Below are 14,499 nucleotides of genomic sequence, written 5' to 3'. Positions count from 1 at the left end.
GGTTTTCCAACTGGACGCCTGGAAGCTTGGCAGGGGGAGTGGCTTGGATGCAGGATGCAATCGGCACTGGGAGCCCTGGTTGCATGTGAGGAGGAGGGGCAGTCCGGTCCGTGCTCCTGCCTGCTGGTCAAGCGCGTGGTGGAGCCGCAGCCGGACTAAACTCGCACTTCGCCTGGACCGTGCGGGGGGCGGGAGCGCCCTGGGATCTGCACTGCCTGGGTCACTCCCGCTCCCCTCCGGCTGATACGCTCTTCCCTCCCCCTCCCTCCCACCCCCTTCTGTTGGTTCTCCCCCACTTTTCCTCCCGATCTTCCCCGGCCAGCCCCGCAGCACCCGCCACCAGCCCTGCTTCCGGCAGCCAGTTCTCCCCTTCTCCTCCTGAGCTCCCCCGGCCAGCCCTGCTCCCGCTGGCCGCCCCCACTTCCCCCCGATCTTCCCCGGCCAGCCTTGCTCCGCCCTCCCTCCTCCCCCCACTGACCAGCTCTGCTTCCCGTCAGCCGCCCCCCCCCCTTTCCTCCCGGCCAGCCCCGCTTCCCTCCCGGCCAGTCCCTCCCCCGCCCATGAAGTGTGTCCGGTATTTTTTTTAAGACTACCTGGTAACCCTATAATGTCTTTAAAAAAGAGTGGCTTTGCATTTTCATTTACTCGCATGACACGCTCTTTTAGTTTTAAAGTATGGATTGCTGTATTATGCAATAAGCGCCAAATTGCACATGTAAAAAACAAACTAAGAAGTACAATATCCCATACTTAAGTTTGTATTTTTTAAGTAAAGTGTAGTTGTTAATTTAAAAAAAATTAAGTTTAGTTAAGTTGTAGTTTCTTTAGTTTGTTTGATGAATAAAAATAATGTCCTTTATGACTGAGTATTCAATAAATGTTTGCCTAAAAAAAAAAAAAAAAGATTCCCTGGGTGCACTCCCTAATGAAATGTGCTGCACACACCTATGGCACCAGCCCTTTAGAATCACGGGGCCCCAGGACAACTGCCATCTTTGCCCCCCTCCTCTGAGACAGGTAGGGTTGCCAGATGGTTTCAGGAAAAATACCGAAAAAAAGGACCCGAGAGTTGTTAAGCAAAAAAAGCAAAAACAAAACAGAAAACCATCATGGCCCCTTTAAGAAATGCATGGTGAGGCTTTTTGGCCCTAACAGACTGCCGGCGGCTGCCCGCTATCTTGCCTCTCTGCGCTGGCCGGACAGCTCCCCTGCAGATCCCAGTAAGCACCCAGAATTTTCGCCTCCTGGCCAGGAAAAAATCAGAAAGTACTAGAGATTTTAAGTGTCCAGTATTTTCTGAATTTTTTTTTTACCAGACAGGAGGCGAAAATACTGAACTGTCTGGTTCAATACTGGACACCTGGCAACCCTAGTGACAGGCCCGTACTTGCCTTATTTTGGGAGTATGGGGTATTATAATAGTTCAGCTGCTTATTGGACACTGAGACCTCCCAATCCAGGATGTCAGAGAATTGCCCTGGAGAGCCTGAAATACTGTCAGTAATGCTGTGTATTTTCAACCTTTTCTCATAAACTTTAACCTCAGAAGGGACCATCATGATTAGCTCCAGTCTGACCTTCTGCACATTGCAGGCCACAGAATCTCAGCCACCCATTCTTCTAATAGACCCATAACTTCTGGCTAAAATACTGAAGTCCTCAAGTAATGATTTAAAAACTTCAAGTTAGAGAGGATCTGCCGTCACTAGGCCTGAAGAAGAATACAAAAGATTTGTGCAGTATCCACTGTCCAGACTGACTCTAACTTTATCAAAGGAAAGCAAACAGATTGCATTTTTCCTGTATCAAATTCTTTTAAAGTCCACTTTCATCACCATCTTTTGTCATATTCAGCCATATCATTCGAGCACTTGATTGATTTACAAAGGTGCATAGTTGTACATGGACAAACGTGTGTACCTGTTTCTTGGCAGCCTAATTAATAATGAATTCAAGCCTCATCTGACCAGATCAAAGTGTGCTTCTTCTCCAAAGACTGACTATAAAGCAGAGCACGGGTCATTCTGGAAGAGCTGAAGCAGCAATACAGTCCTTCAGACAATTATGAAGTAAAGACATGATTATTCATGCTAAAAAATATTGGAATTTTTATAAAAAAGCCTCTTGCAAGTATTTTTATATTCTTGTTGAAATCATGGGTTCTGGGTATTCTCTTTTTAGTGCTTATATAAAAATTGCATTGAGGGTTGGGGTAGTTGCCTGATTACCTATTGCTATTGCATTCTATGGCTGAGGTTTAAAAAGGCTGGGTATCTTTTTAAAAACATAATTATGGTTTCATTCCTTATTAACAAATGATAGCCCAGATTCTCAGCTGTACTAAATTTTCATTCAGTGCAGAAGAGGGGAGGAAGCCACAACAGAGCTAGTTATGGCATTAGCCAGTATGCCAGGGTCCTGGCAGAGTTAAAAGAAGCTTGAAGGCTGCTCTGTCTACCAGCATCTAGTCCTCAGGGATGCTCTGTCCACAGCCTTCTCTGCTCTCAGTGAGGTCACTAGCGTAGGAACCAGTTACACCAGCTGTACATACTCCCCTAGTGTCAAAGGGCATCAGCTGTGTTGTGATCAGATTCCATTCCTGCAGCACAAAGTTAATGGCGTAAGCCAGTAGCCAGAGACTTCTTCAGCCTGATGTGTCTGAACGTGAATAAGCGGAGGAGAGCTAGAAGTCAGGAAACAAATGAAGCCCTCCTGATCTTGGGAAAAAGATTCCCAGGGTTATACCTGTCTAGCTGTTCTGCTTTAATTCAAAAGCATGAGCACCGTGCTCAGGGCAGACTATTACAAACAAATCCCATATTGATTGTAAGATCTATACTGATTTCACCAACCAATTATCATGTGTAAACTCCTTAGGCATTGTAACAGCCTAAACATGATATAGACAGATGCCTTCAATACTCTGATCTGTCTTGTCTCCCAAAGGAAAAAAACTCTTATATTTGTGATAGATACACCACATACCACAGTAACAGTCAGGTTATTACCAGTCCCAAAAGACTAGTCATTTATCCCAAGTCAGTTGCATTTTAGATCTCTCACCAAAGACAATGTTCGAACTACCTAGTTCGTGCCCTGTGTAGCCGCGCTGCACGGGGTTCGAACCAGCGGGGTTTTAAAAATGGCGGCTCCCCGCTTATGCAAATGAAGCCCGGGAAATTCAAATCCCGGGCTTCATTCGCAAGTGCGGAATGCCTACATTACTCCGCTAGTTCAAACTAGCGGGGTAGTGTAGACATACCCTTAGGATTTACTATACTTAAAAAGGAAAAGGAAACAAGAGCTACTTACTGGGTTAAAGCAGATAAGCACATAAACACCCAAATGAATTCCAATCTTAAATTTCAAAAAGCAATAAAAGCTTCCATGAAAAACAAGTTCTATATGTCTTTTATTACTACCCCAGGCAGAGTACAGGCTCAGAATGCACATGGGAAGTTTGGATCTCTTGAGTAAGATGGTTCAGTTTTTGTCAGTCTTGCTTTAGAACAGAACCACTTTTTAAATCTAATTTCTAGGGCTGTCAAGAGATTAAAAACATTAATTGTGATTAATTGTACAATTTTTAAAATCTTTTGATTAAACTACAATAGAATACCATTTATTTAAATATTTTGGGTGTTTTCTATCTTTTCAAATATATTAATTTCAGTCACAACACAGAATGTAAAATGCACAGTGTGCACTTTATATTTATTTTGATTACAAATATTTGCACTACAAAAAAAACAAAAGAAATAGTATTTTAATTCACCTCTAACAAGTACGGTAGTGCAGTCTCTTTAGCATGAAGTTGAACTTGCAAATGTGGGACAATGTACAAAAAAACTGCATTCAAAAATAAAACAAATGTAAAACTTTAGAGCCTAAAGTCCATTCAGTCCTACTTCTTGTTCAGCCAATTGCTCAAAAAAAGTTTGGTTACAATTTGGGGGAAATAATGCTGTCCTCTTCTTGTTTACAATGTCACCAGAAAGTGAAAACATGCTAACATGACACTATTGTAGCCAGTGTCACAAGATATTTATGTTTCAGATTTGCTAAAGAATCTCTTCATGCTTCAACCCCCATTCCAGAGGACATGCTTCCACACTGATGACAGGTTGTGCTCAATAATGATCCAAAGCAGAGTGGACCAAGCCATGTTTATTTTCATCATCTGAGTCATATGCCACCAGCAGATGGTTGATTTTCTTTTTTCTTTTCCTTCCCTCTCCCCCCCCTCCCCCCCGAGTTCTACAGTTCCTGCATCAGGTTGTTGCTCTTTAAAAGACTTCTGAAAGCATGTTCCACACCTCATCCCTCTCAGATTTCAGATGGCACTTCAGATTCTTAAACCTTGGATTGAGTATTGTAGCTATTTAGAAATCTCACATTGGTATCTTCTTAGCATTTTGTCAAATCTGCAATACAAGTATGAGACTGCTAGAACATGGAATATATACCATTTGGTAGTTATGGTCCCTGTTAGGGAATTTTAAAGCTATTGTGTAGCTAGCTTCCTTTAAGCTCCTGAAATTTGGAGCTCTGCTTAAAAAAAAGTAACTTTTAAATGTCACTTGCATTAAGCCTGTCAAAGCCAATGTAATTGACTAGTCTCCAGTTGTGTTTTCACATAAATATTTTCAACCGCTGAGAGGAAACGCTGTAAGTAACACTGCTTTCTCTTTATCCTCAGGGATTCTTCTGTTTTGCCATTATATTCTGTGCACTGATACAGGCTGCATTCTGGAGATACACTAACAACAGTGAAGTAAGTAAAAGGTTTCTTACTAAGAAAAACCAAGAACCAGTCATTAGATGGTATCCAATAGCAATGACTGCCACCAAAAAAGAAATATCTGGGAGGAAGATTTTATTTCAAATAATTTCTTTAAAAAAACATAGAAGGAAATAAATATTGTGCTAAACTATTTGCTCCTTTCAAAAGCCATCTTTTGTCTCAAACCTTTTCAATTTCAGACATTTCTACTAATGTCAATCGGGAGTTTTGCACAAAGATTGAAGATAGTTTCTGACCAATCTGAATTTCCCCTTTACCGGCAATGATAGGAGATAGAAACATCCAGCTAATGTGGGACTGTCAGCAATGAAATAGTGAAACCACCAGTTTTAATATCATTCTTGGGTTGCTGCCACATTGAAATGAATGAATCAGGGGCAATTCATAGCTCTTGAAGTCCTCATTTCAGGTTGTCTGTAAACTCAGGAAGATATGGCATAGCTCTCATCTGGAAGACCATATTTACAAAACAGCTGTTCCTAAACTGTGGACCATGAACCCACAGTGGACTGTGCAGAGTAGTCCTTCATGGTGGTATGCTGAATGTCCCATTTTGAGAATCAAGTAGCAGGATAGCAGGGAGGATGAGATATTTCCCTTGCCAAATGGCCTACTGAATGAAGAAGCTAAAGAGTCACAGTTTGACACTTAATTCCCCAGGGTACCTTTTCCTTTGTGGCTGAGTATTATATCATGACATGTTCACTCTGTCTCTATTGGAAACCTGTTTGTGGAGTGGTGGGGTGAAGTGACATAGGGGTACGTCTTGACTACATGCCTCTGTCGCCAGAGGCATGTAGATTAGGCTACCAGACATAGGAAAATAAAGCGGCGATTTAAATAATCGCCCCTTCATTTAAATTTACATGGCTGCCGTGCTGAGCCGACAAACAACTGATCAGCTGTTTGTCGGCTCAGCGCGATAGTCTGGACGCGCGGGTGTCGACATCAAAGGCATTTGTCGACCACCCACGTATGCCTCCTGGGATGAGGTATTGTGAATGATACCAAGATGGGAGAGGTTGCAGGTGCTTCAGAGAATAGGATTATAATTCAAAATGATCTGAACAAATTAGAGAAATAGTCTGAGGTAAATAAGATGAAAGTCAATAAGGATAAATGCAATGTTCCTTCCTAAGTGGAGTACTATCAGTTTCACACATACAGAATGGGACTGTCTAGGAAGGAGTACTGAAAAAAGGAAACTAAGAGGGTCATAATGGACCACAAGCTAGATATGAGTCAATAGTGTGCAACTGTTACAAAAAAATAATTCTGGGATTTATTAACAGGAGTGTTATAAGCAAGACACAAGAAGTCATGCTTCTGCTCTACAGTGATTAGACTCCAAGGGTATGTCTACACTACCCCGCAAGTTCGAACTAGCGGGGGTAATGTAGTCATCCACAGTTGCAAATGAAGCCCGGGATTTGAATTTCCCGGGCTTCATTTTTAAATGCTACATTTTTAAACGCGGCTACACGCGGCACGGACTAGCTAGTTCGGATTAGGCTTCTAATCGTTCCATGAGGTGTACAGCTAGTTCGGATTAGAAGCCTAATCAGAACTAGCTAGTCCGTGACGCGTGTAGCCGCGCGGCACGGGGTCCGAACTAGCCGGCATTTAAAAATGGCGCCGGCCGGCTTCATGCAAATGAAGCCCGGGAAATTCAAATCCCAGGCTTCGTTTGCAACTGCGGATGACTACATTACCCCTGCTAGTTCGAACTAGCGGGGTAGTGTAGACATACCCCAATTGGATTACTGTGTCCACTTGTGCGCACATATTTCAATAAAGAGGTGGACAACTGGAGAAGGTCCAGAGAAGAGCAACAAAAATGATAAAGGTCTAGAAAACATGAGCTATGAGGAAAGACTGAAATAATTGGATCTGTTTAGTTTGTAAAAGAGAAGAATGAGAGGGGACATGATAGCAACTTTCAAGTACCTAAAAGGTTGTTAGAAGCAGGAGGGGGGAAATTATTTTCCTTAACCTCTGACGACAGGATAAGAAGCAATGGGGAAAATTGCTGTGAGGGAGTTTAGGTTGGGCATTAGGAAAAAACTTTCTATCAGCCGGTGTTGTTAACCACTGGAATAAATTGCCTAGGGAGGTTGTGGAGATTTTTAAGAGCAGGTTAGACAAACATCTGTCAGGAACGAGTTAGATGATGCTTGGTCCTGCCATGAGTGCAGGGGACTGGACTTGACCTCTCAAGGTCCTTTCCAGGTTTAGTATTCAGTGATTCTATGAACTGTGGATCCCAGAACTGGACACAATATTCCAACAGTGTTCACTTGAGTAAAGGTAATGTAACCTCCCTGGGCTTACTTGATGTTCCCTTATTTATACATTCAAGGATTTCATTAACCCTTTTGGACATAGTGTTGCACTGGGAGCTCATGGTCAGTTAATTATCCACTATGACTCCCAAGACCTTTTAACTCCACCCCCCCACACACACACCCTCACTGTATGTACAGCCTATATTCTTTGTTCTCAGATGCAGTTTGGCCTAGGGTTGCCAGGTGTCCAGTTTTGAACCGGACAGTCCAGTATTTGAGCTTTCTGTTTGGGAAACAAATTGAGAAAATACTAGACATATAAATTTCTGATATTTTCTAATTAAGTACGTTTTATTGTTATCATGAGTATCAGCAAGTAGTTGTGTACTGCCTGGCGGGTAGACACACACACACTGCGTGAGCATATCCACCAGCCAGGCAGTACGCAGCTACGCAGTAGAGAGGAGGGGGGCAAGAGAGGAGGGGGAGGAGGGAGGGCTGGGGCGGGATGGAAGCCCTGCGGCCAGACTCGCCTGTGCGCCCCTCCGGGACCTGCATGCACCTAGGTCAGTCCCGCTCCCTGCCAGCCGGTTCCCCCCCAGCCAGCCCCGCTCCTCCCGACCCCCTCCCAGCCAGCCCTGCTCCCCGCTGGCTGGTTCCTTCCCCTGATCTCCCCCAGCCAGCCCCCGTCCTCCCGACCCCCTCTCAGCCAGTCCTGCTCCCCTCTGGCCGGTTCCTTCCCCTGATCTCCCACGGCCAGCCCCGATCCCCATGACCGCCTGCCAATCAGCCCCCCCCCCCCTCCCATTCTGAGATTGTGTGTGTCCAGTATTTTTTTGAAAGCCATCTGGTAACCCTAATTTGGCCATATTAAAGTAGATATAGTTTGTTTGAGCCTTGCTTGCCAAAGAATACAAATACCTCAATTGCTACCATTTTAAAATGTCAGTACTGCTAAACTATTTGGAACTGGCCTTTATTTCCTCAGTGATTAAAGCCAACCAATAGCCTTGTTACCATGAAATGCAGATGCTTTATTGAGTTATTGCTTCCAGGAACATGAGCTCTGAAGAAGTCAATTAGAATAAGACTCCAGCTAATAATTTCCCAGAACTCAGATACACAGAGTAATCACCAAAGCCTTTAAAATATTCTAGGTTAGAAATGAATGATTAGAATAATCCTGCGAGGAATCTTTTAGCGAAATAGTAGGGTGTTGGAAGGCCTTGTTATTTTTATGTGACACACAGAACAATTTCCTTAAATCCTGTCACTTTATGGTATGACTGTTCTCTTCAAACCTTAAAGCAGGACTAAAAAGCTACCCTTTTTGGCCAGATTAGGCTGGAGGGGAACAAAGGTTAATGCAGGTTATCACTGGCCTGGGAAATGTGTCCTGAGCATCCAAAGTCTGCAGCCATTCAAATCCCCATAAAAGCCACCTGGGTCATTAAAAGACCATCTATTTATATCACAAAAATCACCACTCGTCTGTCAGCCTGTGAAGGCCATCCTCGCTATAAATCCATGATATGTTCCAAAGAACATGGACTTATCACAAAACAACTTAAAGAGGGGATTTTTTTTCTCATGGCTGACTATTTTTTTTGGCACGACTTAAGTGCGGGAAATGGGAAGACTTATAATGCATAAGTTCCTACAAGCGTCAGCGACTTTAGTGTGGAACAGATGTACACTGGGGCAACTTATAGCAACTTATAGCCCTGTATTTATGGAAGCCCAGGGCCTCCAATAATTAATGTATTGCCTATCACACTGAGCATGCTGAGAAGGCCAGAGAGGATTTTTGCAGTCTTTATGAAACAGTTTCGTGCCATTTCAACCAGAAAGGACACTGTCTCAACGACTTAATTATCTGCAGCCTGCTTCAGAAGCCTTTTAAATCTGCACTTGAAAGGGAATCCTCTGAACTGTCATTCATGCTAAAATTCGACACTCTACGCGTCGGTCTCAACAAAGACCCTAACTATCTTACCCATTACAAAGATAGCTTCCCCAATTATCACTTCTAATACCATTAGCTCACAGACATTTACCCTCCCCCCCACCTCTGCATCCCCCTTCTGTTCTGAAATGTGATTTGTCCTTTTCATATGTGTTCATTTTTTTAAATTGTATCCTTTCGTATATATGGTTGTGACTATTTTCTTCCACTATTTGATCTGAGGAAGTAGGTCTGGCCCACGAAAGCTCATCATCTAATAAACCATCTTGTTAGTCTTTAAAGTGCTACATAGTCTCTAATGTAGACCGTGCTTAGACACTAACCAAAATGTATAGAATCATGAGCTTTCATGGGCAAAACTAACTTCATTAGATGAACTGGAGTGGAAATAACAGAAACCAAGATAGATAAATATAACAGCAGAAGAAGTACCTGTCAGTTGTAGGACCGTGTTAATGAGGCTAATTAAGAGGGCTGTATGTGTCCCATTCATAGCTTTTGATGTGAAAAATGCAGATGTTAATGGCAGGAGAGATTGGCTTTGTAATGCACCAACCAGTTAATGTCTTTGTTGAACCTCTAGTCCAGCACTCTCTGGTCTGACAACATCCATGGTCTGGCATGAATTTTAGTTAGCCAGCTGTCCACTTATCATGGGTGCAACCAGACATCTGACAACCCTAGCTTTGAGTGGGGTTTTTTTAAACCAAAAATGTTTCCTTTTTGATGAAATGGCTTTTTATTTTCAAAATAGGTAATAAATGTTTTGAGAAATTTTCAGCCTTTTTTTAATCAAATTGGAAAATGAAGAATTTAATTTCCCCTACTCACCCCTCAATTCTCATTCTTCCTCCCAGGCCCATTTTAAGTGAGAAATTGGGGAAAGGAATAAAATGAAACTAAGCCACAAATGGGGAAAACATGCAGAGTGAAAACTACTTTAAATTTTTCTGAAATTTTCTCCTCTTTCCCTCATAGCTTAACCACCTCTAAGTTGTCTTTGGCCTTGTGAAAGGGTCAGTTCCCGCTTAGCAATCCAATATCTTCTCCATCACAGAGAAGTAAGAGAGAACAAAAAGAAAGAACAGCTTTTTCTGCGTTGCTAAAAGCAGTAAGGAGCTATCCCACCACTTCCCTTGTGTGGGTAAACATGCACCCTCTTATTTCCCCCAGTTCCTTATCTGGTGCAGTGTGGGTGCCCACTCCTCCTTCTGCCTGTTATAACTGCATTGTGAGGTAGCAGCTTCTTCTCATTTCTCAATGGGAAGAACTAAATTTGCCAAAATGAACATATGTCCTAGAAGAATGTATTGAGCCAGCTGCTAGCAAAGTTCTTTGCTTTATCTGTAAATGACACCGTTTCCATGAGAAAAGGAAACCATCCTGCTTATCACACACATCCTTTAAAAAGCTCAGAGAGCTAAAATCTGGATTTACCAGAATCTTTATCTTTATAATGTGGCCTTTCACACAAGACACATTGTAAAATGGTTCAACTGCATGGGCTTTAAAAAGTAGGTGGCAGCACCATTTACTCTGCTCCTTGTCTTTCCTATTATACACAGCTTCTTACACCATTAAGAGAGAACCCAATTTTTCTCAACAACGTGGAGCAGTGATCTACAGTAAATTTCACCGCTTCCAAGATCCAGCCTTGCTAGCTTAGTTGATGCATCACTATGGGATAACCTGTGCCTTAAAAGCCAAAATAAAGCAGATATTAAAGATGTGGCGTTGGTAAAAGGGATAGTCAGGATAAAGGACATGATACATGGTGGTAGAAAAGCGTTCTTTGAATGCATTTGTAAAAATTACAAGGTCAAGCGGCTCTCTCTCGCAACAGATATTTCCATAGATATAATTACAGATAAATAGAGACTTTGCCTTAACAAAATATACTGTCCATAATAAGAGGACTTATTAACAAACACGGTAACACAATCCACTTCGCAGGACATCTCCTAAATGGGCTGAACTCCCTGCAGTAGTCTGTTAATGATTAGCCTGAGGAAAATGAAAAGAGCTGTCTTCCTATTTCAACAACAGACTGAACACAGAAGACACTGCAAGCTCATTCTCTTTCAGATATTCTTAAAATAAAATGTTAAACTGGTACTAATGCTCTCCTAAAAGCATAGTCTAGGCTGGTTGTGTCAAACAGAGCAGATTTGGAGATACAGACAAAAAAAAAAGCCAAACTCTTGTACTATGTCTATTTGTAAAAAGTTTCACAACTACTTAGAGCTATATTAGAAGCACTTTCCTCAAGGTTTAGCACTAACATTTTATTCTTTTCCAGTTTGTATGAGCTTGGGATATTAGATGAGTTGGTGCTCCAGTCAACACCAACAAATGGACTGCAGATAAATTTAGGGGATATAAGTAGAGCTGGCTGGAAAATGGAGAAAACTTCTACTTTTCAGCAAAAAAAATCAAAATATTTTGACAAAAAGCCAAATAGTTCAATCTGGAAATGCTACTGCAGTGTCTCATGGAAGTTTTAGTTCAGGTACCTCAACCACCTATTCTCCTTCATGAGCTATGTGGCTCTCATGGCCAGACTAAATCTCGCATGATACCCACTGGTCTCTCCTCTTGATGAGGGGAGGCCAAGCATCATGAGCGAGTTCAAGAAGAGAGGAGCACTATGCATTGAGAACTGAATTTCAGTTCAGATGAGGCATGGTGACCACATAGTTTAATCTAAATATTTTGGATTTGGGGCCAAAAACTGTTTTCAGTTTTCAGTCATATTGTTTTTTGACAAAAAAATTGAAATTTTCTGCAGAAAGTAGATACTTTCCATGAAATTTCTCATATAATAGAGATCTCCGCTTCCACTTACACAATTTCACTTTCAACAGAACATTTTGAAACCAACCTAGACAGAAGTGTTTTTCAAAGACTTTAAAAATAGGATGTTTTTTCTCTTTCTCCATCTTAAAGATACATCTACTGACAATGGAAATAACTCATGTGATTAGGTAACATTGTATGCCTCAAACATCATTGTAACTCAGTTTGATGAATCTACTTATTTCATATCTGCTTGGTTTTTCCACAGAAGGCTTACCTCTGAAATGTGCCTTATTTTGTCCCAGAATTACGTATATTCCACACAGATTTGATGTTCCCTCTACTTTTAATGTTAAATTATTTATATGGATAATGTAGAAACATGAATGTGAGGTAATGTGAGGTTATAGTGATCTATACTGATATGATGAATCCTTCAGCATCTTAAATTTCTTTCATTTTGTTTTGTTTTTGGTATTTTATGGTGTCCCACATTTGGGTTGATTTAAAGCTTTTCTGAGCTGAGGTCTCTAGGCCCTGGTCTACACTAGGGAGTTATTTCAAAATAACAAGCAGTGTGTCCACACTACTAAGCCCATTATTTCAAAATAAGGGGCTGGCTATTTTGAAATAATAACTCCTGCTTTCCTTGGGGAATACACTTATTTTGAAATAGTTATTTCAGGAGTTATTATTTCAAAATAATTTCCTAGTGCAGACATGCCCTAACTTTTTTACGTGAGGGTACTTCTAATAAGGAAAAGAAGTGGTGCATGTCCTTGCACTCTATGATTATATGGTAGATTCTGTCCTGTTCTGTTTTCATAGAAAATGATAAAATGTTTTGGGAGAAATGTAAGGAAGGAAAACAGAAGTAATCAGTTGGATGCAACAGGGTGATAGACCCTCAAATACTAAGTTCTTTACCCAGCCTCAAGTGTGCACATATTGTACATTTCCTGTTCTATGATTGCATAATCAGTAGTGATTAAATCCTGAGTGCTGAAGATTGTTGGAATGTAGGAGCCTAATAAATCCCAGCTCTGCAGGGCTGTGGATTAGGATGTTCTAATTATGACAAAAGGAAAGCAGCCAAAGTTGATCCAATTCAGAGGAGATATGTAGGAGAGCTAAAGATGTGTAGGTCAGCCATGCTGCGGTAAGTGGTATGTGCCTCTTTTTCTACTTGTGCTACAGAAGACAAGAAAAGGAAGGCTAGGAATGGGTATGAACTCCCAATCTGACCCTCACAAGAAAACACCTCTCTTTCTGAGAGCTCTACGTATTACAGTATGTTGTAGACTCATTACCTAGATCAGGGGTGGCCAACCCTTTCCGGACAAAGAGCCAAAATCCAGCGCAAAAAGTTGTAGAGAAAAAAAAAAAGACTGTCTCTTTAAAAAGGTTTTTTGGCCTCAGGAGGCTCCGGTTGCCATATTGGATCCACCATTTTGATCAGGACGGCTTCCCTACCCTGGTGAGCCAGGAGGCATGGGCTGTGCTCAGGGGTGGCTTCGCAAGCTGCACTGATGGGGGAGGGGGGAAAGAGCCACATGCGGCTCGTGAGCCGTGGGTTGGCCATGCCTTATCTAGATTAACTCACACATGCTTAGAGGTGAAAGTAACTTGAATGTCTTACAGCACTGTGGTATTGCAACTCTCCCCTAGGCGGTCAGAACTGAGAGTTAGGGGGGTTGTGGTAGGACTGTACCTGTAAGAAATTTAAGTATGGGATGGAGTGGGGCAGGGGGTATCACTCAAGGTAGGAAGGAGGTTGTGGGGGTGGGAGCTGGATGGTGTGGGAGTGTACAGGAGTGTGGGCAGGGGCTCAGGGTAGGGTGTTCAAGAATCAAGGCAGGGGTGTGGACAGTGTAGGGGATTGTGGAGTGTGCAAGGGGCTCAGGGCAGGGGATTGGGGTATAGGAGGGGTCAGGGCAGGAGGTTGCAGGGGAGCTTGAGGCTGGGAGTGCAGTCGCAGCATTGCAATGCTGCTATTCCTCAGGACACTGTAGGGTGGGGTGGGAGGAAACCATGCTGCGCAGCCTCCTGAACACCAGGGCTAAAGTCGAGGTGTGCTGTGGCCGTGCCAGCCAGGGTGCCAGAGTGGATGAATGGTGGGATCCTGCATAATGCCCTCTATAATATAATGCTTTGTGCTAAAGCTGAAGCTTTTCCTACGTGTGACTTTCCAGGTCTGCACCTGGCAAAGGACTGCTCTGTCATTCACCAATGGTGCTGTGTAGCCAGGGATTCTGTTTGGCATAGAAAATTAACTCCCAGAAGTTCCACTCCACAGCATCCCAAGTCATTAGCGAGCTTTCCAGTCCATCCCTCCTAAGTGCTGCTAGGGATAAAGAGACAGGAAGTTGCTGTTGCAGAGCTGGGGTTATCCCTATATGGGTACATTTTCCCTTCTACTCTACTATGCAGCCACAGCTTGCTCACATGCATTGGTGCTAATGAGCCCTGGCAGGTCTGTTCATCTCAGCAGAAACAGCACTTGGAAGCTGCCAGGTGGAGCCACATGCTTGCAGGGGCCAGGCAAGGGACGTAAAAAGGCTCAGTAATTATAGCAAACCAGGTGTATCTCAATTTTGGCAGCTCCATTGTTGTCATTATCCCTGGAGTAGAGGGGGGACAGGTGTTTT

General features: G+C 42.7%; 1 protein-coding gene and 1 long non-coding RNA gene across 2 annotated transcripts in view; one reads left to right on the top strand and one right to left on the bottom strand.

The window, feature by feature from the left end:
- The window catches only part of TSPAN32 (tetraspanin 32), a 75,367-nt gene that overhangs the window by 22,367 nt on the left and 38,501 nt on the right, over positions 1-14,499 (top strand). The window contains exon 4 of the mRNA XM_006134912.4: positions 4,700-4,774. Within this exon, the coding sequence (XP_006134974.2) occupies positions 4,700-4,774 (75 nt within the window). The remainder of the gene's footprint in view (positions 1-4,699; positions 4,775-14,499) is intronic.
- Positions 1-14,499, bottom strand: part of LOC142829242 (uncharacterized) — a 50,880-nt gene that overhangs the window by 24,590 nt on the left and 11,791 nt on the right. The gene's annotated exons all lie outside the window — the stretch shown is intronic.

Source organism: Pelodiscus sinensis, chromosome 4 (genome assembly GCF_049634645.1).
Source record: "Pelodiscus sinensis isolate JC-2024 chromosome 4, ASM4963464v1, whole genome shotgun sequence".
Taxonomy (NCBI): Eukaryota; Metazoa; Chordata; order Testudines; family Trionychidae; genus Pelodiscus; species Pelodiscus sinensis.
Note: the sequence above shows the minus strand (reverse complement) of the source record. Positions and strands in the feature narration are given on the sequence as shown.